At 57.9% G+C, this 18,964-nt stretch overlaps 1 protein-coding gene across 1 annotated transcript in view; it reads right to left on the bottom strand.

Moving 5' to 3' along the window:
• Nucleotides 1–472: 472 nt before the first annotated feature.
• LOC122386235 (mannose-P-dolichol utilization defect 1 protein homolog) overlaps nucleotides 473–18,964 on the bottom strand; it is a 50,802-nt gene continuing 32,310 nt past the window's right edge. The window contains exon 6 of the mRNA XM_043375234.1: nucleotides 473–1,298. Within this exon, the coding sequence (XP_043231169.1) occupies nucleotides 1,014–1,298 (285 nt within the window). The 3' untranslated portion in view covers nucleotides 473–1,013. The remainder of the gene's footprint in view (nucleotides 1,299–18,964) is intronic.

Consider the following 18,964-nt stretch of genomic DNA (forward strand, 5'->3'; position numbering starts at 1 on the left):
GGTTTGCGACCTGGCGACCGGCGCCGCCGCAAAGTCTGTCCCTTCAGGAAAGACTGGGACATTGGGACGGGACGGGGGTAGGGCCGGTGGCTGGAGAACGGCAGTGGCATCGACAGAGCAGGGCAACAGCTCCCTGTTCGGCCACATCATGTATGGCCTTAGCCCTGGCCCGCCCATGAAACCAAAATTAAACTTTGTTCAGACTCTGCATGCCTAAAATCACTAGTCCACACTCCACACCAACTTTCTTAATTTTTAGTTCTGAACAGATCCTGAGCTTGTTGACACTTGCTGATGATTCCCTTTGGTTTCTTCAGCTGAGGTTATCTATGACCTATGAGAACCGTAACCGTAATGGTACTGGCTCTCCCCCCCCAAAATAGCGAACTATCGTTCCAGACCACAGACATCGAATCCCTCCCCAGGTCAATCGCTTCCAATTCATTCACACATATAAGAAAACTCGCCGCAGTAACCATTTCTTTGGATTGTATTTGAGCAACAGACCCAACAGTAAATGCAAGTATGCATAGACGGATACCGCGAAATCACAACAATAATAGGTACTCAGTGATTTATGGAAACAATAATCAGCCATCACCATTCACTGAGCTGCAGCCCGATTCTAAGCTGCAGTTGAAACCCTCCGCGGCCGTAATGGCAGTGGATACGTGTGCCGAGAAGGTGGGCAGAAGAATCAGAGTTCACAATTTCCGATACCCCTGGTGCAGCGATGGATAGACAATGCATTGCATAGTGTGCAATACGTTTGTACCATGTTCTCACACGGAACACACACAACCACCCCGATCAATCTAAGACATTCATTCCCGGATACACTCGTTACAAAGTGTAAATATGACCACCAGGTCTGAATCATCCGCACTTTGATGTACAAAACACGCTCGATATCAGTCTCACCCAACCAGTCATGGAATCTCCAGTCTCAATCAGTCAAATCTCCCACTAAAAGCACCTCACAAAGTGCACCTAGAGGTTCCTAATCGGCCGCATCAGTCCGTCTTCTTGGCCTTTTTGCCGGCCTTCTTCTTGGCGGCGTTTTTACCAGCGGCTGGCTTTGCGCCGGCGGGCTGGGCGTTCCAGTAGTAGACAACCTGGGCGGCCAGCAGTCCGTTGACGAAGGACGTGGCGATAAAGGTGACGATGAGCGTGGTGTCCCCGGTCTCCTGGACCGAGGTAAAGATGCGCGCCAGAGAGCCGAGGAACAGCAGCATCACCGTGATGGCCGAGAGCTGGCCCGTCGAGCCGGCGCGGTAGTTGGTCACCACCTGGATCAGCTGTCGGGAAGATACACAAATACACGTCAGATATGCATATAGATAGATATGTGCACCAAAGAGATACACAAATACACCAGGTAAGTACACTTACAGATACACCAGACAAATGCACATCAGCGCAACGGAACAGACAATCAGAGGCAGGACAATCAGATCTGACGCAGTTAAATTAGACCAGGTCAGAAGAGGGCCAGTCATGGTCAGGACAAGTCCGGTGTGTGATGTAGTTACACATCACATCGCATCCCCATTTACACACACCTTCCCACTCCCTCATCCGAGGGACAAACGAGAATCTATTACAGTGTGGTGGCACAACCATCTCCCTCCACAAATAGCAGTCATCTGGTCACTCGTGCAAACACGCCGTACCCACATCCCTCCATCGTCCGGGTGGTCGCCCACAGACGCTCCCCGCGCGGCGGACTCGCGCCTCGCTCGGCGGCCCCACTGCCCTATCATCTGCGCGCGCGAATCACCATAAACAAGGGCCTGATCGGCAGTGTCGGTGGCACCACCACCCCACGCCGAGCTGATTTATATGTGAACGGGACGAATTAGGCAGTCGGACGGCATTCCAGACGAGCGGCCAGTCCAGAGGACCCGGCCCGGAGTGTGTGGGTGGTAGGAAACTGGCATCTGAACGGAGCGTGAGGTCACCGTTCGTTGATGGGAAGAATGCAAGTCGGATGCAGGTGGTTGGAATGCACGAAATACGAGGGCAGAGAGGACAAGAAGATCTTTAAAAGAAATGCCAGTACGAGCACATAGAACGTGAGTGGACCGAATGAGTGTGTATATTACAGTTTTTCAAAATCATGAAGCCAGAAGAAGACAGCCAGGAAGCTCCAGCGTTCTCGAAGGACACCGCGGAGCGGTCGGTGGACCGCTGACTCACTCCACTATTGGGAACGGCCTCGTCCCGGGTGTCGGAAACTGGAGACGTGGCGCGGCGGCTCATCACACACATCGGCGGAAGTGGCGACCCGACCGCACCGTCACGGCCGCATCCCCACAGACTGCGACCGGCTCCTTTACGTCCTCGGAAACCATAAAGCTTGGCGCATCACCGACGTTATGTCCACAGCGCTGTCCCATGCATCATACAAAGACCAACCGTCGCAGGTCTATCCCTCACCGCCTTTCAGTCGCTCGCCAGTCACACCTCCCCTGACCCTCGGCCAGGTGCGCTCGGCGGGTTTCATCACCCTCCTCCTTTCTGGTTTTCAGGCCCGGCCGCAGGAACGCTCAGGCAGAGTGCAACTCACGGCGTACCATCCATCACCGTCCGCCCGTCACCGCGCCGGAGAGCCTTCTCCGAACGGCGACCGGGCCTCTGATTGCTCGGCCCCACGGCCGGACAGCCCACGGCCGAGCGGAGAAATAAACCCTGATCTGCGGCGAGAAATAAACCAGCCGCTCTGATCCGCGGCGAGAAATAAACCAGCCGCTCTGATCTGCGGCTCGTTCTACAAGCCGGTCCGGTCATGTAGGACAAGCCGCCCGATGGCTTCATTAAATAATAATTATACCCTGTATCTGATTGAACATCAACTCGAACGCGGATACACCGTAATTGCAATGAAGAAAGACATAAACAACGATCTACATGACTGAGCCGGACGTCTAGCGGCGATCTGCGAGATACCGGCGATGTAACGCGGTTCGGCGGGGCGGTTTGGAATCCGTCCAGCTCACGGCAGTACAGCTGGCCTTCCCCAAGTGGCCGTCAGCTCCTTCCCCTCCAACACTGACCGTCAGTCCCTCCGCTGGACCGTCAGCTCCCTTTAACCCGACCCCCACCGTCCCAATCGCCGGAGTGTGGTGGCCGAGGAGCCGGACCACCCCTCCGCGAACCGCCCGCCCGATGCGGAGCAGATATGTATCGGCCCCGGACCGCTGCTGCGTGCCGGCGGACCTGACCACCGAGTTCCACCAGAGCCGCCGCCGCCGCCGATGGCGGTCCGTCATCCACAGTCACTACGATAAGGTTAGACGCGAAGCAGAAGCTTCGGACGCTTTCCGTTTGGTAGGTGTAACCCTTCTCAGATGAGTCGCTTCCTTGACCGTTCTACTAGCTGGCGTGACAAGACACTTCTGAATTTGGTCACATTCCTTAAATTAACTCATCACAGAGACAAGCAGGTGCCCCTCCCACCCCAGTGACAAAAACACCTCACCGTACTAAATTCACCGCCTACATGACACGCAGCACTCCCAGGAATTTCACTGGCTCCCCAGGAGCGAGGTCCAAACGGGTGATGTCGGGTCTCGGTGGACCAGCTGTGTGGTATGGTCCGGCCCGCCCACCCAGGAGGCGGCGGTACTGCCCAGTCCACCTGTCGATGGGGTGTCGGAGGCACGCCTGGCCCGCGCTGCCCCCCGTTTCGACACGCCGATACCATCTCGGGCCACCGCCGCCGCCACACGACAGGACATGACCACGCGCGCCCGGGCGGTGGCGGCGGGGGCGGCGGCGGCGGCGGCCGATCGGTGCCGCCGATACGAACGGCGTTACAAATCGCCAGCACGACGGCGACTTTGTCAAAATAGTCGGACATTTGTTTTCGGACGCTCGACCCTGGGCAACCTTTGAACCGCGGCGAGGCGAGATTATCACCACCGCGACTGGCACGCTCAGTGAACGAGGCGTTACGCGATCAGCGTGTGCAGAACACGAGTAAACGGACCACACACACCGGCCCCACGAGTGGCCGAGTTAGGGCAGAGTAAGAGATCACACAGTTATGTGGAGGGAACCGGGAGGGTTGTCACGGTCCAGAGGGAGACGTTTGGCAGTGACATCTCTAATAACGAGTGAAATATGGAACCCAGGGTAAAAGTGGGACGGAGGAACAATGGGAAGCATGTGAGAAGGATAGCAAAAGGGCGCAGAGTCATGGACAAGGGCACTAGGAGTGTCAACCGGCATCAACCGAGCACTCCCTTCATTGAATAAAGGAGCGGCGGTAAATGAATGTCACTCATGCTAAAACAGTGAATGCAATGTCAGCGACTCACCCAGTCTCATCAATGCCAGTCAAACAAATTCATGGCGTCACGTCTAAAACGATCCTATGGTAAAACCACTAAAACTGCGGCATAGCGAAGCTGTATAGAACTCCACAGTAAGAAGTCCGCGCACCAGCGAGTGAGTGAGTGAGAGCTCACTCTGAGTTCGGTCGGCGCTGAGAGGAGGTGTGAGGAGATCCCGGGGTGCTGAGAGGAGGTGTGAGAGATCCCGGGGCGCTGAGAGGTCACGGGGAGCGCTGAGCGTCAGCGCGCGCTGCCGGCCCGGGCCGAGCCGAGGCGGCGCCGGCAGAAGTGCTGACTCAGACGCCGCGCCGGCCCGCCTCCAGTCGATCCCCGCCGGGAAGCAGCACCGCGCTAATGGCGCCGCGATGATGTGAGACAACATGATTAATCGTCGCAGCAACCAGGCGATGGCCAATTTGACGATAATTTAAGGTGTTAATGATTGTGCCGCCTCGGATTGCCGCCCGAGCAATATCCATGCAAAGCGATTCATCACCGAGTGACGTTCTATCATTGGTAGTGCTCGCCGGCGCGACTCGGCGGAGACGTGTGCCGTTTGCCAAGCGAGCCGAGTCGAAGAGAGTCAATTCGAGCCGAGCCGAGCTGAGTCGAGTCGAGTCGAACCGAGTCAAGTGGAGCCAGAGCGCGAAAAGTAAACCAGAAAAATCCCAAGTGGGCCTAGCCGGGCCGAGTGCCACTGGCGGGCCTGAATGAGAGCTCGGCCGCTCCTCTGGTTCTGGAGATAGGGCGTCCATTAGCTGTAGCTGCGGCGCGGCGGAGGAGGCCGCCAGGTCGCCGCCGCCGCCGACGGGGCACGGTCCGGGCCGCCGAGGTCGCTATCCGGACCGCCGGGACCGAGTGGACCACCGGGCGACGACACCGGACCACCCGGCCGCGCCGCCGCCGACGAGATTTTAATAACAAGTTACCGGACCGACGGCGACGGGCGGCGAACAAAAGCGGTCCGCGCACACGGGCCGCGCAGCGCTCCCACGACGGCGCACATTTCTCAGCGACGCCTTTGTCCGGGATTCATCTGCGGCCGGCCCGACCGCCATACGTTCCCATCACTAACTGGTCACGTCATTCGCGTCAGCGGCTCAAAGAGCGACCCGCGCGGTAAAATGTATTAAATCGATTTGCCGGTCGGCCGGCCTGCCTGCGACGGCAGTTCGGTAACGTTATATACCGCCGCGGCGGCGGAACGCTATGTGAAGGCGCTCCAACCCCAGCCGGCTGACCCGGCGGCCGGTGCAACAAAAGGGGGAGGCGCCGCGTCCGGCCGGCACCGCCCCCGGTCAGGGGGTCATCCCGCACGTGCATAACCTCTGACACGCGCATTGCCGCGTCTGTGGCGGCCAAAAACAAAGCTGGCGCGCCGCTGCCGACCACAATAGGGGGATCGATCTCCCAACCTTACTGCCCATGATTATACGTCCGGCGTGCAACATAAATTTAACCACGCCGATGACAAATTCTCGGCCGTCACGAGCGCACCCGGTCCGTCTGGGTAAACAGGAGGATTCTGCCGCGCTCCTAGGCGCCACGTCGGCCACCAAATGTGATCGGACACGAACATTTGTCGAGCGCATGGACTAGACAGCTACCATGATAAAACGCATCCGTCTTCGCGCGGCACGACAGCCTACGCCGCCGGCCCGAATTAAGCCGTCAAAGGCAATGGGAACGTTTAAAAATCGCCGCCGCTACCGATGGAGCGGAGTGATAGAGGACTCGGCGTCACATCCGCGCTGCCGGGACTAACCAGCGCCGCCACTGAAACCGCATATTACCGACTATAGACGGCCCATCGCTAACTGCGCCCGATAGTCGGGCTGGGCAGCTAAACAGACTCAGACTCAGACTCAGACGTTTATTGAGGTGCTCCACTTGGAGTGGCTTTTAATACCTCTCGTCATATAGTAAAAAATGGGACTGGTCGTCATTAGGCTCAACATGGAGTTCATGCACAGTTCACACGCACACATTCACATACGAGCATACACCATAACACATACACCCCGTGGCTAAAAAGTAGTATAATCAGTCTGGTGGTCGAGCGGATAAGTGCTGCTTGAGTCGGCGTGTAAAAATGGGCACAGGGAGCTCCAGCAGTTCGGGTGGTAGGGTGTTGTACAGGGCTGGACCACGGCACCTGAAGCGCCTCTTCCCCGTCTCGGTCTTGGACCGGGGCACATACAGTGCGCGGTCCTGCCTGGTGACCCTGTCTGGGGCTCCCGACACACCCCGGGTCTCGGCCACCGTAGACAGGCCGGCCGACAATTCATCGGGCTCCCGGAAGCGCAGCAGTTTGTGAATCATACACAGTGTGTGATATGACACCAGATTCTCCGCACTGAGCCAACGCAGCTTCTCGAGCAGATCCGATACATGATCGTACTTTTTGCGTCCGAAAATTGTTTTGGCCCCGTAATTTATAATCTTCTGAATGGCACCAAGGTTCTTCTTCGAACCGTTGCCGTAAATTGTGATACAGTATCGGACCTGTGAGAGAACCAGCGCATTGACCAGGACGGAGATGACGGACGATGGCAGGCGGCCCCTAAGATGTGACAGACCACTGAGAATGCCGAAACAACGTCGCGTGACGTTACTGACGTGGGTGTTCCAAGTGAGATTGCGATCGAACGTCAGGCCGAGATTTTGAACTTCCGAGACGGGATTGATGACGTGATCGCGAAATTTTACCGTAATGTTTGGGGCACTGCGCAAATTTTGAGCGCTTCCCAACAACATCAGCTGAGTTTTTCCTGCATTTACTTTTAAGCCATTGGCGCGTAGCCAAAGGTCAAGAGAAGCCAAAGAAAGTTCCATGCGGTGTACTACGTTATGAATTTCCGATTTTTTACCACTGACTAGAATTTGTGTGTCATCGGCGTATTGCACGATGACTGCGTCATCGGCAAATAAACTGAGATCGTTGGCAAAGATACAGTACAGAAGTGGACCGAGAGCAGAACCCTGAAAAATGCCGATGTTGTTAGGAAGCGAGGCTGAAGTTTGGCGTATCCCTTGAGCGTCAGTGATGCTAACACTCTGCGTGTGACCGCCAAGGTAAGCCGAAAACCAGGTGATATCGATTCCGTAAAGCTGCAATTTTATCAATAATTTTTCGTGGTCAATCACATCGAAACATTTGCTCAAATCCAGCAGGCAAAGAAGGGATATCTCTCCTCGGTCGGTCGCGGACAGGATATGGTCGGTTATGGAAGTCAGCGCGGTTTCGGTCGAGTGACGAGGCCGGAATCCGTGCTGAGCTGGGGATAAGAGATGATTTTGGGAAAGGTAATTGTAGAGCTGTTGGTGGACGGCCCGCTCCACAATTTTGGAAATGATAGGAACTATCGAAATTGGCCTGAAGTTGGATGGGTCTGAAGGATCACCGGATTTGTGGATAGGATGCACGAGTGAGTGTTTCCAGGATTGAGGGATATCAGAGAGAGAGATGCTGGAGTTGACCAAATGCAGGAGCACCGGGCCAATCGCGTCGAAAGACATGCGGACCATGCGCACACAAATGCCGTCCTCCCCACGGGCGCCGGACCCACTCATACCAAACACTACCGCCCTCAGCTCTGACAGCGATAGGGTCGAGACCTTAAACGCACAGGCCCCAACGCGCGGCAGTCGGCACGGGAGGTCCGGAGTCTCACCCATGTCGCGCACCTCGTCAGCCACGCGCGGACCGACGCTGACAAAAAAGCGGTTCAGCTGGTCAGGGGTGACGCCAGAGAGCGAGTGTTGGGCTCTTCCACTCTCGACAGCCGGCCGAATCACCCTCCACAGAGCGCCAGCTCCCTCCTCGCGTAAGCGGCGCTGGATGTCATGGCAGCTGTCACTTCTGATCGCGGCGCGCACAGCACGGTTGAGCTCCTTGTACTCGTTGGAGCCGTGACCGAGTGAAGCCAAAACGGAGCGGCGGCGAGACATAAGGCACCGTGTCTCGCTACTGACAGGCGGGGCGCGAGCGTTCCTAATGCGCATGGTCCGCATGGGTGCATGAGTGTCGATTATCGGTAAAAATGTGTTAACAAACACGTCCCATTTAAGTGTGACAGTATTGGCCTCGAAAACGGGCGACCAGTCAGCGTATAAAAGGTCACGATGGAAGTCGCTGGTGGAGACACGACGCAAACAACGTGAGTGAACAGTATGTGGTGGCCGTCGGTATCGGGGAATGTTCAAAATTGCACGAACGATTTTGTGCGGGCTAAAATGGCAAAACACCGCAGTACATTTCTTTACGACATTGCGACAGTTAGATATAAAAACGTCTAATAAAGAACCTGATACATATGTCGGAGACTTAACGGACTGTGTCAAAGAGTACGAAGACAAAAAGTCGGCTAGAGCACGCCTTCCCGGGTCGTTAAGCGGCTTAAGAAAGTCACAATTAAAATCGCCGCATACAATGACCTTAGTCTGAGGGTAATCAATGCAGATACGCTGGTACTGCGCTTCCAGATCGGAGAAGTCCGCCTCGAGATCGGCTGCGGCCCGTCTCGGAGGACGGTACACGGTGCCCAGGACAAACTTGCGTCGGCGATCAGGCTTCACCAGCACCCAAAGAGTCTCCAGCCTGCTATTTAGGACAGGTTCGGTGCTGATCTTGAGGGGGGAGGCACTGATGCTGTCCCGGGCAGCCAGACCGACCCCGCCGTAACCGCGGCCGTCGGGCCGATCCGTGCGGAGAAGTCGGTAGCCGGGCAGAACCAGCAGACGACTGGGTGTTGAAGGACGAAGCCAGGTTTCGTTCAGGGCCAGGAGATCATATGAGCCACGTTGGAGCTCATCAGATAAATCCAGTAGTTTGGGCTTCAAAGACTGAATGTTCAGGTGTCCCACGGTGAGGGCCGCCCCGACCGGGGCCCGGGCGCCACGGGAGCGGCCGCCCCGGCAGCCCCGGCGCCGAGCCCCCGGCGCGCGCCGGCCGCGCCGAGTCCCACGCCGCCCGTTCACGCCAGAATCAGCTGACCGTCCGTGGGGCGGGGCTGACCCAGCTCCGAGCACACGATCAGCTGGCGCGCGGCCTCGGAACGGGTCAAGGTCACGCGAGGCAGCTGGAGCCGCACAACGGCGCCAAGCAGGTAACGGCTGCGACGAGGGAGGCGACGCCGGCGAGGCAGCCTGCAGCAGTGTACCGACAGCCGCTAGCAGGACCACCAGGCGAAGCAGATCCCAGCGAACGGTAGCAGCTCCCCAGGGCATGGTGAGCACCAAAACCCGCAGCTAACCACCGGCGGAGCCAGGAAGGGCTCACAAACAGTCTGCCTTCCAAACACAGTTAAGTCCGAAGGTGTCACTATCGAACGGGGCACGAGTGTCACTAAGTGCTCGCAGCACGTTCACACGGGCACACACACTGTCCAGGCACTCGTCCCTAACACAAGGAAAGGCACTGCGGTGACTGAGTGGGAGGGACGAGAGCGCCGGCGCCGCGTCCGACTGGCGGCGCGGCGCGCAGGCAACTGAACGGGTCAAGGTCGGGAACGGGAACGGGTCAAGGGTGAATTAACAGGTAAGTTAATTCACCCGCCGCACGCTTACTGACACCAGCCGTAACGGCGTAATGCGATTTTAATGGCAGAGCTGGCCGCACATTCATAGACGCGACGCGACGTCTTCATCAAGCCAATGATTGCTGACATGGTCGGGTTAATGGATTCTGAACACCTACAATCGTGCTGGTGAGTAAACATGGTGCTACAACCGGTCATCAGCGTTACCGCAACTCGGAAAAGGAGCGCCGGAACTGTCTCGCATAGCGGGAGCTGCAGATTCTAGCCACCTTCGCGGTACGCTGGGAAGAGAGGGCGATCCGGACCCGCGTCGGTGCCCTGCTCAGGACTGCGGGGTGCCGGCGGAGGTCAAGGCGGGCGGGTCGGCGGGGGGCGGAGGGAGGGGGGTTAGACCACCGGCGCGGCTCGGCGTCGATACCAATCGGTGTGCCGGGGTCGGCCGGGGGTGCCGGCCGGGCGGGGCGGGCGGCACCCCGCGGGACACCGCCAGCGCCGGGTGGGCCGGCCATTTGTCAGAGCGACACCGTGACCCCGGGGGGCAGGCCGTGTCACCGGCATACACACAGACACAGCGCCGCGGGTCATGGCCCGCCGCGGTATGACGGATAACACGGCCACAGGTCAAACATACTGCTCCTTCGTACCAAATGGCAGGGACACTACACCAAGATATGAAAGTCCTGAGGTCCGTAAGCTTTCTTTCGTTGGAAAACCGTATTGAGTCAGGTAGTTTTGCCTTTTGAATGTGATGACCGCAGAACTCAACGCATTTTTACAATGCCAGTGATAAGCAAGTTTAAAAATAGGAACCACAATGAAGGCACCAGACGGCACAAATGCTTTTTTTCGGGACACGCTGTTCAAAATAGGCAAAATAATACCGGCATCGCCCATTTTAATCGCCGAAAGCGTCATAAATCATCCCCAACTCTATTTTCGTCAGTACGTGCTAGCCCGCAGGCATGGGAGCGGTCAGCATACCAACATACTTCACAGGTTCCACCAGAGAACACCAACAAAGCAGACGCGGCCCGCCGGAATTTCGGACACAATCCGTCAGCGCCTGCGCCGCCGCCGAGATTTCGGACCGCCGCCGCCGCCACAGACGTAATGCCAGGAATGCCCGCCATCCTAATTGCAGCTTTCATCCGCAGAAAACCGGCCACAATTTCCACATCCCTTCTCCTAATTGAAAATGACAGATCACCGGCCGCAGGCAAAACAACTCTGAGAAAACAAACTAACCGGGCAGGGTGGACCGCCTTCGACGGGCGGCGGCTGAGGCTGTGGTTTACTGACGAAAAAGAAGACACGTGAGATTCTCGAAAAAACCTTCTTGATAAACCTACATGGAGCAACGACCATGGAAATTCAATAGGTATGGAAAGACTGAGAGACGCTTTGATTATGTCCTGCCAACCCCCACAATGTCTCCATCCCGTCTCTATCCCCTCTGCACCCTCGTCGTCCCCGGTCTCTCTGTCCCGGCCCCTCTCGGTCCCGTCTCCGTGCCGTCTCCGGCTGTCTCCAATACGTCTCCGGTTCCGTCTCCGGCGCACACAAAAGGCCGGATCGACCGCCCCCCCCCCCCCCCCGGGTTCCGACCCCGACCTCGCCTCGCCGGTGGACCGTGCCTCTCCTCCCCCAATGGATGGGGGATCTGGACGCCCCCTGGCGTCCAATACTGCTGACACGGCAGGGCAGCGCGTCATACGGAATACACACCCAGCTACACGTGATCAGAATCGAACAGAAGTTCAATCCTGCCCCTGCGAACTGTTTTATTAACTCATTTAAAAAGCTCCAACTGACAAAAAAAAAAAAAAAAACGCCAAAAGAAGGACCACCAGTTAATATTTTCTTACGTAGTCGCTTCTCCCAGAACATGGTGCAGACTTTGTTCTAAAATGGACTTTGGTCGAAATGGTTCCAATGGTGCAAAGTATCTTTTGGTTCGGAAATCTTCTTTATTGAACAGTGGCAACTGCAGAATCTACTGAGGGATCCATCTCCCAGTGAAGTCCAGTCTCTGTCGGGTAGTAATCTGATCGGCAGAGAAGAACCCCCACTGCCGGCGATATGACAGTCACCGGAACCACCAGCCGCCCGGTCAGAACCAAACCGCACGAGTTCAGAACCCGAGAAAACCACAAGCCAACGGAGTGACCACGAGTCTCCCTCCAACCCACCGACCGACCGACCGAGCGGTCAGCGGCGGCAGCCTTTGTCGGCGTCGCAGACCTCAAATCTGCTGATTAACCCCGGACATTTGCATAATAAGACAAGGTGTAGAGAGCGCCAGGCGGCGTTGCGGTGGGATGCCGGGCGTTTTTACCCGGGCGGCCGGCGTGCGGCGAACACCCGCGCGGCCGAGGGCCTGTACCCGGTCACCTGGACGGGACGCGGTGCTACGTCAGTGAGTCGGGACGTCAGTGAGTCAGGACGTCATGACGTCAGTGAGTCAGACAAGAAGTTACTACGTCAGGGAGTTAGGACATCAATGAGTTAGAACTTCAGCAAAGTCGGGACATCGGGACGTCACATGTCAATTCAAATCCCGACACCCATCCAAATAAAAAAGAGGTGTTTATTGAAATCAGGACTGGGCCACGAGGCTATCGTCACGAAGGTATAAGAAAGAAGTTCATCTTAAGCATGGACCATAATGGTTGGTTCCCTGAACATGAGTAAGAGCTGAGCATCGAAAGACTCCTGGTATACGCGTCCGCGACATTCCCGTCTCTGTGACTGTCTCCTCCGACAGTCGACCCGCCAGGTCACAGGTCAGCCGTGTGGTGCCGCCGCGGCGATAACACGCCGCTGCGGTCAGCGCGACGAGCACCGGCGAGCACCTCAATACGTGCCAAACGACAGCACACGGCCGGCAAGAAAAGTCACGGCCACTAAATTCGCCGGCGCTGGCCGGCCGTTTTACGTGGTGTCACAACGGTGATAAGTGTGGCTCTATAAAGTTTATCGGTGACATAAACCGCTCCATATAGTGCAATCGCACGGCCGTGAGCGCCGCTGCGGGGCGCGTCCCAACGCCTTCACAGGCAGATTAGCGTTTTTGTGCCAACATATATTCAGCCGGTACGCAGGATCGACATTTAATGGCCGGTTTTTCACCCGAGGAAAGGGGATCATCCCCAAACTTAGGAGCGCCGCCGGTCCATGGGGGACGTATGGGGGTGCTCGGGCCAGTCCGGGGCGCGCAGGGCCACCGTAATTACTGAAATGACGGGGCGGGAGAGCGGGGCAGTCTGTTTAATCAGTGGCTACCTGCCGCCACCAGCGTGGGGAGAAGGCGGTCCGACAGCGACGCCGCCTCAGACCCGGGCCCACCCCCGAAATTTCACGGCGCCACCAGTCGCACCATTTTTCATACAGTCGCGACTGGTGTAATTTGTTTAATCGTACACGACTGCGGCATCAGTAAACAAAATCTTAATTATTCATTAGGTGCGCCACTGCGGCGGCCCGCTGATGGTATCTCCGGGTCGGGTCAGACGGGTCGCCGGGTACCGCCACCGGGCGCCACCGCCGTGGTAGCTCGGTGGACACATGCACTCAACGCCGCTGAAAGAACGCAGAGCGATCGACTGGCTCCGTGCCATTCTGAGATAGGGCAGACTCAACCGCGGAGTGGGTGATTTCTTGGGGGCTTCGACTCAAATATTCTGTGTAAAAATCGAATCCGACATTCTAATCCCAACGGCCAACACTCATGTCGCGTAAAAGCCCACGTCATGCTAGACAAGTATCCAGTACCTTTACTTCCATAATGTGCAATATGCACAGTTCCGAGCTGCAGCGCCTAAGATCATATTCACGTTGACGTCAAATGCCTAACCGCAGACAGCAACCGAGAAAAGCCAACCAGGATTCCAGATCCTCTCCTAACCCGACAATATACACCACAGCTCCATCACCACTATGCGCCTACACCAATCACCACGCCGAAAGATAAACTAACAGCCTAAACACCACTGGGCATAACCGCACTCCCTAAACACTGAGCCGCGGGGGTCGGTCCGCGTAAAAAGCCTCGGAACTCACCGACAGGGGAATTATCTGCATTCCTCTCCCATTCATCCCGCATCGCTCTGGGGCCGTGCAGCGATTACCAGCCCGTCTCCCCACGCTGAGGTGGACCCCTCCGTCTCCCACCCCCAGAGGCGGCACAACCATCCTCGCATGGATCTCACCCGATCTCACCGGAATTTGGCACGCGGCAAATACCGGCCGAACTCTGCCAGCCGGCTCTCTCGCATACCGTCCGTCCGGTAACGTGATCTCTCCGCAGCTGAGCGACGGAAATCGGAGACCGTCTATCGCTGACGCATCTAATCGGCGGATTCGGCTGCCGAGTGGGAGGAAGGGAGGGAGGAAGGGTGTAGAAAGGCGGCAGGTAGAAAGGTGGGGAGAGATGAGCTGGCTGATTGCTAATAGGGTGCAAACTGCAAACAGGAGATGACGCTCGCAGGCGTTTCGAGTGGTGGTGCTAGGCAGCAGACGAGAAAAAAGTAGGTAATGCTGTTTAGTGAGAGCATATTTCATTAAAAAAAACACATCCAAGCCAGATTACGAAACATTTAAACTTATACTAAGTCAGAGCGTGGTAAGAGCGACTGAGTCATTGTATGGGAAATGGGCTGAACAGTGACCAGTGCGCCAACTGATCCCATATGATACAACCAAAATGTATGTCAATCTGAGCCTGCCGTCCCCTGATCTTCACCAAGGCGACCCCAGTGCAGGCCGGAGGCGCGTACCCTGACATCGCCCAGTCCCAGTGCGACCCCAGAACAGGCCCTCGGCCGGCGGGGCCCACCCAGCGGCCGCGCTCCCCTGGCCGGCCGTGTGATCTGGGTCGCCGCCGGTCGCCGGTCGGTGGTCGCCGGTCGGTGGTCGCCGGCCGCCGGTCGCCGGCCGCCGGTCGGTGGCGGTGATCTGGGTCGCCGCCGGTCGGTGGTCGCCGTTCGCCGTTCGCCGGTCGCCGGTCGCCGGTCGCCGGTCGCCGGTCGCCGGTCGCCGGTCGCCGGCCGCCGGTCGCCGGTCGCCGGCCGCCGGTCGCCGGTCGCCGGCCGCCGGTCGCCGGTCGCCGGCCGCCGGTCGCCGGTCGCCGGCCGCCGTTCGCCGGTCGCCGGTCGCCGGTCGCCGGTCGCCGGTCGCCGGTCGCCGGCCGCCGGTCGCCGGTCGCCGGTCGCCGGCCGCCGGTCGGTGGCGGTGATCTGGGTCGTCGCCGGTCGCCGGCCGCCGGTCGCCGGTCGCCGGCCGCCGGTCGCCGGTCGGTGGCGGTGATCTGTCGGCGCCCCGGCGCGCGGCTGCTCCCATTAGGCCTCCGCTCGCGGTGACCGGCGCCGCGCCGCCGACCCCCCTGGACTATAATTTGCCGGACCGTGCGCGTCCCGCTGTGTAATTTGTCGAATTACCAGCCGGTCGGCGACGGTGCGCTAAAACAAAGCGGCCGCGCCAGCTCCGTCTCATCTGGGAGTCTAATGAGCCGGCGCGGACGGCGGCGGGGGGCCCACCGGTGCCCCGCCGGTCTCAATTACAGTTCGGACACGGCGCGGCCACCGCGCGCCGCCGCCGTCTTCATCGATAACGACTCGCCACCAGCGACTCGGCCGGAGCGGCATCGATTCGAGCCAGACTCTACCCAACGGCGACTCACCGCCGCTCCTGGTAAGCCTGACCTGAGTTGGAGCCATGGTCTCACTCGACGCAGTCCAGAACCAGACTCCGCCGACAGCCATTTCGCATTGCCTTAGTTTCGACTGGACCCCATCCTGTCTCAAACCCACTTCGATACAGTCCCCAATGACCAATTCATAACTTATCAGTCCACTGCGTCTCTTACCTCATTCCACCATGTCACACAAGCCAGCGACTTTGAGCCAGCCCAGCCCCTGCACTGTCTCACGGCAACAAGCCAACTACACAATACCTATACACAGCGGACGTAACGGCTAAATGATGGCTGGGTGGACAGGGGGCGGTGGGGCCGTCAGCGCCGCAACAGGCGCCCGCCTTTGGTGGCGATGGTGATGACAGAGGTGGCCTTATAGAGCCGGCTCACCCCCGCACGTGGTGTGTGGATGGTCATGGCAAATGCCTAACTCGTGGCTAGGATAGACGACGCAAGCAATGGCGTGGAGGGTGGATGTCACACAGGACAAGTGTAAGCTGGTGTTATTAATAGCTCCTGGCGAACGATTGATAAGATAAGAAACAAAAGAGTGTTCTGAGCCGCTGTCTATTGGATGTGGCACCTAGAGGTCATGTGGCGAAGGTGGATTGTCAGTACACCTTAACAATCTTTTTAAAGAACTGATAAAACTCCACTAAGCAACTCCGGCTAAGTTTGTGACAAGGTATTCAATTGAAGGGCATATCAAGCCCACAACTCTCATGCCATTCCATTGAAATGGCCTTTCAACTAATGTAGGATTCTCCGAACTACTGATCGCCGGCGATCCATCTGCAGAACGCTGTTCAACAGTGCATTGCATATTGCCTAGCAACAGGAGGCGATCAACGATGATTTCATAATCGGCCGACCGCCGGCAGAGCCGGAACCAATGAATCCTAACGGCGTCTCGGCACTCAACTTAATAGGCCGTGTAGTGGAACACCGCTGAAAAATCATACTTGTCAAAACTTCCCGGAGAAAAATGTCCCCCGAGCGCGCCCATTGTCCCGATAATGGGGAAATAGTGCCGAAATCGACTTAACTAATGATCGGCCCACGGAGCGAGACATGGATTTGGAAGGGCCTGCGTCAGTCAGCGGCTGTAGGCAGTACGGGTGGTCGAGCTTCGAACAGACATGTGGACCACCAATGCTTGTGTCGGACCAAAACAAAACTAAATGGGAGGTCAGATGCAACCTGTGCATGCCAATAAAAAAAGTATTTCCAATGAGCATTGGTATTTAACACGTAGGGGGACGGGGGTGTTACCGTAATTTTAATAAAAACAGAAAAACAGCGAAATGCCGAATACCTACCCAACAGAAGCAAAAGGCAAAAAAAAAGATATCGATCTAAGGCATAATCGAAACATATGTAACTTGTAGCGGACCTATCCCTTTCAATCTTAGAGCTCGTTGGGCCTCTAGTTTCAGCTCGTGATCGTGCAGTTTGTCCGTACATGTCGTATTTCACACGGGGCGATTGTGACCGCGCGCGAGGTCAGATGGGGTCAAATGACCGGCCGATCGACGCCAATCATACAGGAATGTCATGCTCTCGCTACTAAATCCTGCCGACGACCCCGCATTGCAGCATCGACCCGCGGTCAGAGATCACGCGCTAAGCACCGGTTAACATCGCGACCCGACACCTCGGCCGGTGAGAGGCCTGTTCACGTCGCGGGTCTCAGATCCCACGCGGTCGGGTCTTCTGGTCACCGCCAGCACCGCCGAGTTTACGGCGAGCACCTGGGGGCGGCGACTTCTGGGCACAACATCCGGTGACCTGCCATAAACCTGCCACTGGCGGCACCGGCGCCGTCCCTCCTCCTGACCGCCGCGCTGGTTCTGGCCAGTCCAGCTCACCGAATGCCGGTCTCCGGCCTTGGTCAGTCGTCTGACGGGCCGCCGAGCACCGTTCGGGGCGGCAATCTCTGCGCGTACGTCGTACATCTCGTCCGCCGGTCGTCTCCGTGTCGGCGGTCAGCCCGAGTGCCGGCGGGCGGCGCCCGACAGCGGTCCGGCGGCCGCTTCAAACCGTCCGCAATGTCCCGCGCCGCGCCGCGCCGCACTAACTAATAGTTTAATTTCATATTTCTCGCACCTCCGCCGCGCCGAGCAGCCCCTAAATCAGCGCCGGCTCAAACAAACATGAACCCCTTCATTAGCGCGGCCGGCGCGGCCATAACTCAGCGGCAAAGTACACGGAGCGGGCCCCGGCCGGCGCGGCGCGCTGACACACACACCACCCGGCCGCGCCGCGCCGGGACACCGCGCCAAAAAAGGTGGCCGGTCACCGCAGGGGGCCGCTCGGGGTGCCATCAATAACCGCCGACCCCACCCACCGCTCTCACGCCAACCGGCCGTTCCGAGAGACACACAGAGAGATGTAGGAGCCTCGCGAAACGCCCCCTGGCCTACAGGATTTCCGATAGCCACTAGAAACATCTCCAAACCCTAGAAAACTTCGACAACCGTCTTCCTCGCATCCACTACACTATGGGCCAACTCTTCAGCACAACACCTGAAGCCTAACTCAAAGCCCACGACACACACATCAAAGAGACCAACCCTTCGCGCCTCTCCCAAAGCACGGCACGCAGCCAGGAATCTGCAGCTTCTGCTGTCGAAAACAAACCGGCGCTTCTGCGGCGGCCGGTGGACGTCAGATCACTGACGCAAAGGAGCCGCCGTGTTACAATTACCGGGCGCTGGCGCATAATGAACTCGTCCGCGCGGCGGTACCGGCGCGGTGCGGCGTGTACCGGCGCGGCGGCCCCTCTGAGATGGTAATGGGCGACCGAGGGGGCGCCGCGTGAGGCTCGGGACTGACCACCACCGAACGGTTCGGCCCACTAACCCGTGTCCGACAATGTCTAGAGGGTTGGGAGGACTTGGAGGGACAGGGGTACGCTATTCAGAGCGGTGATACTACGACTGCAACATGGTCGTCTGGCGGTTAGAGACATCAAAACGACAAACCGCTAAATTTCCCTCGAGTGAGTCGACAAGATTTACGATTTTAGGCCCATTCCAAATAAAAGGAGGCAGGAGGCTAGCCAGTAACCACTATGCCTACGTCCACCTCGTCCTAAGCACCGAAAGTAGCAACGTCACCACCAGGGCCGCACTACCACAGGGGCGGCCATCATCGTCTCCCCCCGGCGGACCGCGACTGGCCAGGACAGTAATCTGACACGTGGCCGGTCCTGGCGTGACTGACAGCACGTCCGACTGCGCGAGGGGAGACGTAATCCCCGCGGCTGGACGAGCCGGCATCGATGTCCAGTTCGTGCTGAATAGCCAGCCAACATTGCCCAGCCGAGGGTGAACGACGGCCAGCTAAACAGCGGTGGAACTCGACGGGATATGGGAGGAAACTGGCGACTAGGA

Source organism: Amphibalanus amphitrite, unplaced genomic scaffold, assembly GCF_019059575.1.
Source record: "Amphibalanus amphitrite isolate SeventyFive unplaced genomic scaffold, NRLGWU_Aamphi_draft 000244F_arrow, whole genome shotgun sequence".
Taxonomy (NCBI): domain Eukaryota; kingdom Metazoa; phylum Arthropoda; class Thecostraca; order Balanomorpha; family Balanidae; genus Amphibalanus; species Amphibalanus amphitrite.